Genomic DNA, 13,990 nt, shown 5'->3' on the forward strand with positions numbered 1-13,990 from the left:
TCATAATTCATGGGGCATTGCATGAAGTAAACAGAAGGGTCCTACCCAAGCAGTGGGTATTAGCACTAAACATGACTCAAAAACACAGTTTCACCTAGAAAATCTTACCAGAAATTTTCAAACTACTTCCAAATAACTGTGTTTCAGAAAAAATTTAAGGAATATTTATAGGAATACAGTAATAACCACCATCCAAAGTTTAAATGTCTAGCATCCAAACAAAAATGGTCAGATATGCAAAGAAACAGGAAAATAGGACCGATAATAAAAAAATAAGTAAAATTTTAAAAATCAATTAAACCCCGAACTGACACAACTCTAAATTTTAGCAGATAATAGCAATAAATAATTATTACAACTATATTCTATCTGTTCAAAAATTAAGTAGAGACACACAAGATAGAAAACCCTCAAATTTCTAGATGAAAACTGCAATGTCTTAAGATGAAAAAAAATACACTGGTTGAGCTTAATGGCACATTAGTGCAGAAAAAAAGATTAGTGAACAGGAAGACATGGCAGTAAAAGTATCCACATAGAATGAAACACATAGAGAAGAATATTTTTAAAAATAAATACCTTGGGGACACCTGGGTTCCTCAGTCAGTTAAGCCTCTGCCTTTGGCTCAGGTCATGATCCCAGGGTCCTAGAATCAAGTCCTGCATTGGACTGCTTGCTCAGTGGGGAGCCTGCTTCTCCCTCTACTTCAGCTGCTCCCCCTGCTTGTGCTCTATCTTTCTCTTTCTTTTTCTCTGACAAATTTTTAAAAATAAATAAAGACAGCAGGGCACCTGTGTGCCTCAGTCAGTTAAGCATCTGTCTTCAGCTCAGTCATGATCCCATGTCCTGGGATTGAGCCCCACATCAGACTCCATGCTTAGTGGGGAGGCTTCTTCAAGATTCTCTCTCTCCCTCTGCCCCCTCCCCTTGCTTGCTTACACTCTCTCTAAAACAAATAAATAAATAAATCTTTAATTTTAAAATGCTAAAGAAAATTCTCAGGAAGAAGGAAAAAATATCAGATGAGAATATGGAATTACACAAAGGGGTGGAAGGCACTGGAAGTGGTGAGAACATGGACAAACCCACAAGATTTCGCTTATTACTTAAATTCCTATAGAAGATAAATATTTAACTACTTGAAATAATAAGTAAATTATGTTGGAGGATAGAAGATCAATGTACAAAAAAATCAACTTAATGTCCATGTCATAGCAGTGAAGAATCAGAAATAGAAAATTTTTAAATAGTACCATTTACAGAATATCAAAAATATGAAATATGGAGATAAATCTGACCCACACACACAAATACGCAAGAGCTGACACTGAAAGCATGGTTCCTAAAATTTACAAAGTGATAAATTATACTTCATCAAAACTTTAATCTCTGGGTTGTGACTTCAAGCCCTGTGTTGAATGTAGAAATTACTCAAAAATAAAATACTTTTTAAAAAGATTTTATTTATTTATTTGATAGAGAGACCGTGAAAGAGGGAACATAAGCAGGGGGAGTGGGAGAGGGGAAAGCAGGCTTCCCACAGAGCAGGGAGTCCATTGCCGGGCTCTATCTCAGGACCTTGGGATTGATTGTGACCCAAGCCAAAGGCAGATGCTTAATGACTGAGCCACCCAGAAGCCCCTAAAATACTTATTGTTAATTTTTTTTAAAGACTTTATTTATTTATTTGACAGAGGGAAATCACAAGTAGACAGAGAGGCAGGCAGAGAGAGAGAGAGAAGCAGGCTCCCTGCTGAACAGAGAGCCCGATGCGGGACTCGATCCCAGGACCCCGAGATCATGACCTGAGCTGAAGGCAGCGGCTTAACCCACTGAGCCACCCAGGCGCCCTTATTTTTAATTTTTTAAATTTTTTAAGTAGGCTCCACACCCAGCATGGGTCCCAACATGGGACTTGAGCTCACAATCCTGAGATCAAGACCTGAGCTGAGATCAAGAGTCAGCTGCTTAACCAACTGAGGCACCAAGGTGCCCCCAAAATAAAAATTTTTAAATATAAATAAACAAACAAACAAACCCAGTGAGATACCATCATATATCCAACAGACTGGCTAAAATTAAAGACTGATGATAGCAAGTGTGGAGAATGTGGAGGAGCTGGAACTCCTGGTGAAGGTGTAAAATGGTACCACAGTTGACCCTTGAACAAATGGGTTTGAATTGCTCAGGGCCACCCTTATGCATATTTTTTCCCACTGAATACAGTATAATACTATAAACGTATTTTATCTTCCCTGTGAATTTCCTTAAAGTTTTATTTATTTTTTTAGTAATCTCCATACCCAACATGGGGCTCAAACTCATGACCCTGAGATCAAGAGTCACAGGCTCTTCTGACTGAGCCAGACAGAATGCCCCCTTTGGTTTTCTTAATAATTTTTTGCTCTAGCTTACTTTACTGTAAGAACACAGTACATAATAATGTATACAAAATATGTGTTCATCCACTGTGTTATCAGGAAGGCTTTAGGTCAATAGTGGGCTATTAATAGTTAAGTTTTGGGAGAATCACACATTATATGTGGATTTTCAACTGTGTGAAGGATATCAGTGCCCCTAATCCCCACATTGTTCAAGGGTGAAGTGTATTTTGTACCATATAACCTAACAATCCCATTTTCAGATATACATCCGAGAGATGAACACAAAAACTTATACACAAATATTCATAGCAACATTATTCATAAGAGCCAAAAAGTGAAAGCAACCTAAATGTGCATCAGCTGATGAATACGCAGAGGAAACGTGTAAAGCCACATAATGGAACATTGTCTAGCTATAAAAAGGAATGATGCACTGACATAACAAACATTGATGAACAATGAAAACATTACATTTAAGTGAAAAATGCCAATCACGAAAGACCGTATATTGTATGATTCCACTTGTATAAAATGTCCAGAATGGGCAAATCTAAAGAGACAGAAAGTAGATTAGTGGTTGCTAAGTCTGGGGAAGGGAGAATGGGGTGGAGTGGGGAGGGATACAGGGTTTCTTTGGGAGACAAAAATGTCAAATTCAATTGTGATGATGGGCATATAACCCTGTGACTTAAGTAAAAAAAAAAAACAAAAACAAACAAAAAAAAAAACACTGAATTAGGAGCGCCTGAGTGGCTCAGTGGGTTACGCCCTGCCTTTGGCCCAATTCAAGATCTCAGGGTCCTGGGGTAAAGCCCCATATCGGGCTCTCTGCTCAGCAGAGAGCCTGCTTCCCCCCTCCTGCCCCCCTCTCTGCCTGCCTCTCTGCCTACTTGTGATGTTTCTCTCTGTCAAATAAATAAAATAAAAATCTTTTTAAAAAACTGAATTAAATACTTAAATAAGTGAATTGTATGATATATGACTTAGCTCTCAGTAATCTTACTTTAAAATGTTGGCAGTTTCTTAAAAGTTAAACATCCCTCTGAAAGGATCCGGTCATTCCATTCCTAGGTATTTACCCAAGAAAACTGAAAACATCTGATTACACAAATACTTACACACAAATGTTCATAAACGCTTCATTTGCAATAACCCCAAACTGGAAACAACCCCTAATGTCCATCAACAAGGAGAATGGACAATTTGTCTATTCCCACAATGAAATACAACTTGGCAATAAAAAGGAGTCAACTATCGACACACACAGTAACATGGATAAATCTCAAAATAATTATGCTGACTGGCAGAAGCCAGACAAAAATAAGAGTACATACTCCAAGATCCCACTTATATAAAATTCCAGAAATACAAATTAATCTATAATGATCAGTAGTTGCCAGGGAAAGGACAGGGAGGGGCAGTAGAGAGCAATTCTCAAGGGTCACAGAGAAACTTTCTGGGGAGTGATGGATACATTTCTTATCTTGATTGTGGTGATAGTTTGTTTCATGATTGTATACATGTATCAAAATTGTCATATTATACACTTTAAATATGTGCAGCTTATTATATGTCAATTATACCTCACCAAACAGAAAACAAAACAAAAACAGATGCGAGGGCCATATCCTCTGAGCTTCTGAGTCAGTAGATCTGGGTGGGATCTAGATGGGTTTAGCTATGACAAACTCTCCACGTGACTGTGATGATCAGTCCCACTGGGGACACTGGGTAGGACTGCACACCAGCACTTCGATCTTTAACGTGCATACAAATCAATTTTGGATTTGTTCAAATGCAGATTCTGATTAGTGGGTCTGGTTGGGGCCCAATATTCTGCATTTTTAATGAGCTCCCAAGTGATACACATAAAACTAATCCATGGATCACACTTTGCCAGGAGCAAAGATGGGGAAACTAAAGTTATTTGACATATTAAAGAATCTAGAAAAAAAAGCAAGAAAGACAGTGGACAAGAGGAAACTTTTAGAAGTGATGGACATGTTTATGACATAGATTATAGTGAAGATTTCACAGATGTATACTTATCTCCAAACTCATTAAGTCATATACATTAGATATATACAGATATTGGTATGCCCATCATAACTCGAGTTATTTAAAAAAACATTTTACATCAAGTTCCCCTTAAATTCTTTATGTATATATAATTTCTTTTTTGAACATTAGTAAAGATTATGGTTCCAAGGAAAGAAAAGAAAGGCAATGGGGCCACGTAGTGGAGGTAATGAGCAATCTTGGATGTTTTGACTTTCTTCTGGACGTTGTCAGTTTTTTAGGAAGGATATAATATGATCTAATCTGTGCTTGAGGAAGGTGACCCAGGCAGCAGTGTGAAGACCAGAATAGCAAAAAGACACACACCTGCCAAGAAACTATTGCAAAAATAGCCAGACGATGTGAACAGGTTAATCACGTTCTCTCCTCTCTCTCCTCTGAAACTGGGGCAGGGCTGATTCCACAGGTCGAAATCAAGCTGCGGGGGGGGGGGGGGGGGGGGGGGGGGGGGGGGGGGGGGGGGGCATGCAGATGCTAGAGCCCTGAGGGCCTCACCAGCACAAAGGCTTTCAGGGGCAGGAAAAACAGGCGTGTGCAGGACCAGAAGTAGAAGGTGGAAAAACAGATTCCACAAAAGCAGGAGGGAAGCCCCTGGGGAGCTGTGTCACTGAGCATTGCCAAGTCTGTCTCATGAAGGTTTCCTGCTCTCTGGCCCCACTGCTCTAGGAGGCTAGTAACATGTTCATCAGTGAAAAAATTTCAAGCCCTGCAAAAGGTTGGCCTATGTCCCCTCTAAAAAGATGTGTTCACATTCTAACGCCCAGCACCTCACAATGTGCTATTGTGTGGGAAAAGGATTACTGCAGATATGATTAATTAAGATGAGGTCGTGTTGGATAGAGTGATATGACTGTGTCCTTATTAGAGGAGACAGGCACATGTGAATGGTGAACTCCATGTGACAATGGAGGCAGAGCACGAAGAGCTACAGCTGCAAGTCAAGGAATGCCAAGGACTGATGGTCACCGCCAGAAGCTAGGGAGAAGGGAGGAAGGAAGCATTCTTTCACACAGGATCAGAGGACAGAGCATGGTCCTACTGACACCTTGATTTCGACTTCCAGCCTAACTGTGAGATAGTACAGTTCTGTTGTTCCAACTACCCAGTCTGTGGTTCTTTGTTAGAGGAGCCCTAGGAAACTGATACAACCAGCCACTTCAATATAAGTATATTAACTTATTTGTAGGTTGCATATAAAAGTACTACTAATGTGAGTGTTTTGATGGCAGGTACATTGTATTGGTTTTCTTTCATATAGTAATATGTATTTTTAATATAAAATAGATTTTTTTAAAGATTTTATTTATTTGGCAGAAAAAGAGGCAGAACAAGCAGGGAGAGCAGCAGAGGGAGAGGGAGAGGGAGAAGTTCTGCTGAGCAGGTTGCCGGAGGCAAGGCTCGATCCCAGGACCCTAAGATCAAGACCTGAGCCAAAGGCAGATTAGCTTAAGCTACTAAACCACCCGGGTGCCCCTAGAAATAGAATTTTTAAAGGATGAAACATTGATTACACAATATTTTTAAATCATTTTTACTTTATTATTGGTACAAAAACATGGTTTTTTTAAAGATTTATTTTAAAGAGAGAGCACAAGCAGGGAGAAGAGCAAAGGGAGAGGGAGAATCCTCAAGCAGAGGATTCTCACTGAGCCTAACACAGGGCTTGATCTCACAACCCTGGTATCATGACCTGAGCAGAAATCAAGAGACAGCGGCTTAACTGAGCCACTCAGGCACCCCTGGTACAAAAAGTGTTTACCAAACCATAAAAAGACAAAAGAGAAATTTAAATGCATGTTTCTAAGTGAAAGAAGCCAATCAGAAAAGGCTATGTGCTATGTGATCCCAACTATATGACATTCTGGAAAAGCTAAAACTGTGGAGGCAGCGAAAGGATCAGTGGTTGCCAGGGGGTTGGGGTCAGAATGGGGGTAGGGATGAATAGGCAGAACACAGAGAATTTGGGGGACAGTGAAAATACTCCATATGATACTCTTAATGATGGATACAGGTCATTACACATTTGTCCCAAACCACAGTATGTACAATGCCAAGGATGAACTTCTTTATGGGCTTTGGGTCATTATGATGTGCCAGTGGAGAATTCGTCAGTTGTAACAAATACCCATCTGTAGGGGGATGTCAATAAAGGGGTGGGGTGAGGGGATTATGCATGTGTGGGGGCAGGGGTTATGGGGAATCTCTGTGCCTTCCTCTCCATTTCTCTGTGAACCTAAAACTTCTCTAAAAACACAAAGTCTTTAATTTCAAAAAAAATTTTTGAATGAGCAGATTTATAAAAATAAGCTTCATTATTTGTTTGAAAATCCTCATTAAATATCATAATTCTGAAGTACAATATATACTCCTAGATTCAGTTATTTTCTATAGAAATTTCCTCTTACTCATAGCCAAAATGTAAAATTTTAAAATGACATGTAGTTTCAAATGGGAGAATTATATCATTGACTTTGCTTACTCCAATTATGAAAAAAAAAAGTGTTGTAATTTACCTGTTAATCGCCACCTTTCCCAGCATCAGTCCTCTGTTCATGCAACTCATCAGAAGGTGTTATAAAATAGGTTTAAAACCCACTAAAACTCTTAACTGAGAACTCTTGAAACTGATGAGAAAATTGTTTCCTGTGTTTTAAGTGTGAATTTCTAAGACTTGTTGCATCATTCCCAGCAGCAAAGTCACCCAATGAGAGAACGATTTCCAATTATTAGTTTTTAAAATGCCCTTTCAGAGCATAAGTATTTTTGGAAAAGCAATTATGTTCTTTCTCCTTGTATGAAAAATGCTATTATGTCATCAATGGAACATATTTTGCATTTGCTTTTTCAACAACACCTGTTCAGTAGCATCCTACTGAAAACCTTTTGTTAACACAGGGCAAAAAAAGTCAGCAAATTAGACACTCATCTTTTTGTACAAGAAAAATGAAGAGTCTTTAAAATGAGCCAAAGAGGAGAGGACTCTCACTGATTTCAAGACTTACAGTGTGTACAGTAGTACGGACGACATGGTATCGGTGGAGGGTACCACATAGGTCAATGAAACAAACAGGAGAACTCAGAAACAATGCCCTACAAATACAGCCAACTGATTTTTGACAAAGGTGTAAAAAGAATTCAATGAAGGTAATAGAATTTTTAATAGATTGTTGTGAAAATATGAAGTCATTTCCAAAAATCCCCAGAAGAACCTCACTCTAAACCTCACAGCTTCCTCACTCAAAACAGAGGCCATATTCCAATGTAAAGCATAAAACTGTAACATAAAGGGTAGTGTAAGAGAAAATTTTCAGGACCTAGAGCTCAGTGAAGAGTTCTTAGACATCACCATGAAGACAATTCATAAAGGAAAAAATGGTAAATCAGATTTCATAAAAATTAAGAACTTTTGCTCCATGACTCTATTAAAACAGTGCAAAGGCAACTACACATTGAGAAAAATATACCAGTCAACTACTTATTCAATAAAGGACTAGGATCTAGAATATGTCAAGAACTCTTGGAACTCAATGGTCTAGAAAAACCTAATTAGGGGAAAAAAAAAGGAAAGGAATACAATTAGGAAATGGGCAAAAGACATGAGCAGGCATATCACTAAAGAGGTTAGGCACATCAACAAGTGTTCAGCATCATTAGCCATCGGATGGCAAATTAAGGACTAAGGCCATGATGAGATATGGCCTTAGTATCACATGCTTCTGAGCACAGCTGAAGTAAGAAATGGCAACAACATGAACGCTGGTGAGGATGTGGACAACAGAATCCCCTCTACACTATTGGGGGGAATGTAAAATGGAGCAGCCATTCCAGAAAACATGTTGGCTGGTTCTTAAAACAACTCAACAGGCACTACCATACAGCTTCAGAACTGAGCGCTTGGGCATTTATCCCAGAGAAACGAAAACTTCTGTTCACAAAACTTGGTACTTCTGTTCACAAAAACCTGTACACAAACAGCTTTTTTTTATTTTTTTATTAACAGCTTTTTTTGTAATAGCCCCAAACTGGAAACAACCCAGATAGGCTCCAGGGAGTGAAGGGTTACAAAAATGGTGGTCCATCCACACCATGGAATACTACTCAGAAATAAAAATGAATGAAGTATTGATACATAGAGCAGCCTACATGGGTCTCCCAGAGAATGATGCTGTGTGAAGACAGCCAACCCCAAAGGCAATATACTGTATCATTCCATTTATAGAACATGCTTGAATTGAATTACAGAAATAGAGAACAGATTAGTGGCTGTCAGGGGTGAAGGAGGGGTGGAGGATGGGGAAGAAGAGGTGATGGCTATGAAAATACAATGTGAGGAATCTCTGTTTTGCACCTTGACAGTATCAAGGTGGATGTCCTGGTTTGGAAACTGTACTACAATTTTGCAAGCTGTTACCATTGGGGGTAACTGGTGAAAGAATACTTGCAACTGCAATGTAAAAAAAAAATTAATTTAAAAAAAATGTTTCCGGGCGCCTGGGTGGCTCAGTGGGTTGAGCCGCTGCCTTCGGCTCAGGTCATGATCTCGGGGTCCTGGGATCGAGTCCCGCATCGGGCTCTCTGCTCAGCAGGGAGCCTGCTTCCTCCTCTCTCTCTCTCTCTCTGCCTGCCGCTCTGCCTACTTGTGGACAACAGAATCACCTCTCTGTCAAATGATTTCTCTCTGTCAAATAAATAAATAAAATCTTTTAAAAAAAAATAAAAAATATGTTTCCAATAGAAAGTTGAAGTGGGCTCAGGGGATTTGCTTAAAACCATAATTATATTGCTTTGATATTCATGTAACTCAGAAACTTTCTTTGACTTTGGAGTTTGAAAAAGTAATGGTTAACTTGAATCTTGGAGAAGGAAATAGATGTTAAAATCTTGAGTCTGAAGAAACAGAAGGCAGTTCATGAGAAGAGAGGTGTTTCATCCCCATTATGCAGGTTAGAAACGGAAGCTCAGAAATGTCAGCAACATTCCCATGTTCACACAGCTAATAAACGATAAAGGTAGAATTCAGGATAAGGTTCTTCAAAAGACCATATTCATTTTAATATAGTACACTAGCTGCTAGAAAGAAAAAGAAAAAGATTGTAGCTTTAGGGGTGCTTTATGGTTGAGTTAAAGCCTCTGCCTTCAGCTCAGGTCATGATCTCTGGGTCCTGGGATCGAGCCCGGAATTGGGCTCTGCTCAGCGGGGAGCTTCCCCCCCCCTCTCTCTCTGCCTGCTTGTGATCTCTGTCAAATAAATAAATAAATAATCTTAAAAAAATGTTTCCAATAAATAAATGGATAGATGGGAATTCTCATACTTTCTCCTCTGATCAAAGTGGATCCTCTTAAGACACACCCCCTTTCAGAGATCACTGCGTATTTTGCCAGTTCCCTCTGAGCCCTGGGCCTCTGTAGCTCTTCTCTATGTTCCCTTCAAGCGGTCTTTCTTAAATGCACATTGGCTCGTGTGACTTCCCAAGATCGCTAGTCTGACATGCTGGGCCTTCATGATCTGGCTTTTAAGTCTCTACCCAATATATATGCACCTGGGCACCAACATATACATAACTTCCAAATGTGCAAAAGCCAGTCTGATTCTGAGATCCCCAAGGACAGGCACAATGACCTATCTCTGTGTGCTTCTCTCAAATATTTTAACTGTTGTGGGGTTTTTTGGGGTTTTTTATGGGTTTTTTTTTTTCTTCAGTTTACTTATTTATTAATTTATTTAAGTAATCTCTACACCCAATGTCAGGCTCAAACTCACCATCCTAACATCGTGAGTAGCATGGTCTTCTGACTGGTCCTCTAACTTTTCTTTCTTTCTTTTTTCCTTTCTCTTTCCTTTTTCCTTTCTTTCTTTTCCTTCCTTCCTTCCTTTCTGTACTTTCTCTCTCTCTTTTTTTTTTTTTTAGCTTTATTTAAGTAATCTCTGCACCCAATGTGGGGCTTGAACTCATGATCCCAAGATCAAGAGTCCCAAGCTTTTCTGACGGAGCCAGCCAGCTGCCGCTGATTAACTGATTTCCAGTGCTTATCAGGTTCCCCAGCATGTATTAGGAATACAGGAAATCTTGACTTAAATGATTACTTTTGCCTTGTGCATTGTGCCCTCAGAGTGCAGAGGCATTGATTCTGTGTTACCCTCAGGATACTCACCTGCAATCACTCCTGCCAGGTACACCAGCCCTACTCGCAGGCCTTTGTGGACCATTTCCAAGGGAATACCCAAAGCAAGCTGCATAATGAGATTCCCCACAATGTGCTGAACTCTGCAGAGACAAACACAGTAGTCCCATATTACGACTAACCCACACTGTTGTTTCTTTGGGACATGAACAGGCATTGGTGTATTGTTTCTAGTTCAAATTCCATTTTCTAATTTTTTTAGGTGACTTTTTTTTCTTTAATAAAAATCTCAACACAGTGCCTCAATATGTAAAACCGATAAAAGGACATTTTGGAAGTATCATTTATTTTGTAAGTTCTGTCTTGAAACAGTGACTGACAACATCAAACGATCAGTGATAAGGATGGCTTAAGGAACATAAACTTGAAGTTAGGCTCAGATGACTATTGCCATGTTAGGTCAGCCCCCCGCATCTGATCCTGTTTCCGTAGCATGGTAATGAGAAAATCCTAATTCACACGTATCGAGTTTTAAGTTTCAATAGCTTTGTTGTTGTTGTTTTTCTTCTTTAAGGGAGGCTCCATACCCAACGTGGGGCTGGAACTCTCAACCCCGAGATCAAGAGTTGCATGTGCTACTGAGCCAGCTGGGCACCCCAAATTTCAACCGTTTTTTAAACAACTGGTCTTGCAATCTTAGGATATACTTTTATTTTTAAGATTTTATTGATTTATCTTACAGAAAGAGAGAGAGACAGAGACCGCGCATGAGCAGGGAGGAGGAGCCAGAGGGAGAGAGAGAAGCAGACTCCTAGCTGAGTAGGGAGCTCAATGCGGGGCTCAATCCCCGGACCCTGGAATCGTGACCTGAGCCAAAGGCAGATGTGTAACTGACTGAGCCACCCAGGCACCCCAGGGTATTTTTTTATAAAACAGAGATGGCAAGAGAAACCGCATCCCCAGTTCTGTTTTAAAAAGTCCAGGGGTAAGCTGCTGAGCAAGGAGCCTGCTTCTCCCTCTCCTTCTGCCTGCTGCTCCCCCTGTTGTGCACACTCGCACTCCCTCTCATTCTGCCAAATAAATAATTAAAATCTTAAAAAATAATAAAGTTGAAAAAACAGTTCCCCAGAACGAAAAAGAAAGTTTACACTAGCTGAAGTTAGTATCTCCCATGTACTACAGTTTGGCATATAACATATTTGAGTGCAGGTGGTTTTTATTTCAGTTCTGAAAGAGGTAAAAATATTTTTAAATAAAATTCATATTTTGCTTGTCAAAACCCACAGGCATCTCTGAAGAATCTCTGAATGTACTTTGGTACATTCCCACATTCTAGTCATCCTTAGTTTAGTTACTACATAACACAAGACTTTTTTTTTTTTTTTTTTTTTTTTTTTTAAGAGATTTCAGCTTAGGGGCGCCTGGGTGGCTCAGTGGGTTGAGCCTCTGCCTTTGGCTCGGGTCATAATCTCAGGGTTCTGGGACTGAGCCCCACATCTGGGGCTGAGCAGAGAGCCTGCTTCCCCCTCTCTCTCTGCCTGCCTCTCTGCCTACTTGTGATCCTTCTCTCTCTGTCAAATAAATAAATAAAATCTTTAAAAAAAAAAAAGAAGACTATACAGTGAGAGGAGAAAAGGCATAAGGATGAGATCCCCCATCGTAGACCCAGAATAGAAATGCTGACTTTTTTCCATCAAATTTTATCTACCCTTCCAGGTCTAGCTTGAATCCATGACATCTGGGAAACCACCCCCTCTCGGATCTTTCTGTCTTTCTGTTTCTGTTACAGTGACTAATCCCACATCCATCTCCTTACCACCTGTCTGCTTCCTTTAGTGAGGCTGGAAGAGCTCATGTTGACTTTGCCAGCCTCTCATAGTAAGGGGCAGCTGTGTCCATGGGTCTGGCCATTGAAATGCAGGACAGAGCAGCACCCGTGGGAGACTAGGAAGAGAGCTACTTTCTTGACGAAAGGGATGAATATCCCCAGCACCTGGTCTACCCTTCCCCTTCCTGCTTTTAATGCCCAGCTATGCTGCCAACTTGCAACCACGAGAGAAAGGTCAAAGGAGAAGCAGATATGCCAGCACAGAACCAAGAGTCTTGGCCTTGTTAAACTGAGGAACTAAGCAAAGAATTGAGGAACTATGACAAAGAATTAACCTCCATTTGTTTAGGGCCCATTAGATTTTTTTTTTTTGTTACCTACAGCCAGAAGCATTCTGAACTCCTATACCCCACTATGTAACCTGTCCTACACAGCCTTGAGAATTCTTTTTGAGGGCTTTACTATGTGTCAGGCATTGCAAAAATTACATTATAACCACAGCCTCATTTAATCACAGCAACCTTATAAAATAGGTGCTGCTACCCCATTTTATAGATGTGGAAACTGAGGCACAAAGAAGTTAAATAACTACTGTATACTATAATACTATATGGCCTCCCATTACTATTTAACTGACCTGACCGTTTGCCCTTATAATTTTCAAGTCCTTGAGTGCAGGAACCACATTTGCTCAGAACATGTTAAATGAAAAAGCAAACAAAGTATCCATAGAAACTGAGCAATGAGCAATTTTGTCCTTATTTTTCAAGTCTCTGAGCCCTTTGTCCTGTCATGGATGCCTATTTAGCCACTGACCACAGTCATCCTTCAAGATCCAAGGCTGGGTAGGTCATACAGATGAAGCTGGCCTCATCTGAACCCCCAGGCGAAGCGTCTACTGGAGGGGGGGGGCCACAGCAAGCTGCTCATGGTCTGCGGTGGGCATAGTGAATCTTGGGTTCCGAGCAAGGTCACAAAATACTATTAGCATATAAGATACTATAACTAGGGACTCTTGGGTGGCTCAGTCAGTTGGGCATCTGCCTTTGGCTCAGGTCATGATCAGAATCCTGGAATTGAGTCCTGCATCGGGATCCTTCCTCCTCGGGGAGTCTGCTTCTCCCTCTGCCTACCACTTCCCCTGCTGGTGCTCTCTTCCTCTCTTTCTCTTTCTGATAAATAAATAAAATCTATTTTTTTAAAAAAAGGAAGCTGTAACTAAAAAGCACTGCATTGCCCATTGCTCATATCAGTCCAGATGGACCACAGTATTATACACTCCACAAAGCACTCGCAAATTAATTCTCCTTAAGTGTGTGGCAGGGCAGGGACGGAGGGACTGATGATCCATACCCTAAAGGGAATATTTTCACAACATCAAACAACTAGGGGAACATACATGTGCTTTAGTAACGATGGGGTCTCTTCTCACTAATCTCCCTATATAAATGCCAGGATCGGGCAATTACAATGCAATACAAAGTCCACTGGACTTGAAGTTAGCGCAGATAGGTAGAGGTTCTAGCGCTGCAACTTAGCCAAGTGACACAGAGCAAGTAACCACATGCCTGAAGC

At 40.3% G+C, this 13,990-nt stretch overlaps 1 protein-coding gene and 1 long non-coding RNA gene across 22 annotated transcripts in view; one reads left to right on the top strand and one right to left on the bottom strand.

Moving 5' to 3' along the window:
* Window positions 1-13,990, top strand: part of LOC123387322 — a 66,580-nt gene that overhangs the window by 29,139 nt on the left and 23,451 nt on the right. The window lies entirely within an intron of this gene.
* The window catches only part of RHBDL2 (rhomboid like 2), a 55,808-nt gene that overhangs the window by 16,486 nt on the left and 25,332 nt on the right, over window positions 1-13,990 (bottom strand). For all 15 annotated transcript variants that reach the window (XM_045064237.1, XM_045064238.1, XM_045064230.1 and 12 more), the window contains one exon: window positions 10,618-10,730. In XM_045064237.1, the coding sequence (XP_044920172.1) occupies window positions 10,618-10,730 (113 nt within the window). The remainder of the gene's footprint in view (window positions 1-10,617; window positions 10,731-13,990) is intronic.

The sequence above is a fragment of the Mustela putorius genome, unplaced genomic scaffold (assembly GCF_011764305.1).
Source record: "Mustela putorius furo isolate JIRA1106 unplaced genomic scaffold, ASM1176430v1.1 tig00003853_pilon_pilon_pilon, whole genome shotgun sequence".
Taxonomy (NCBI): Eukaryota; Metazoa; Chordata; class Mammalia; order Carnivora; family Mustelidae; genus Mustela; species Mustela putorius.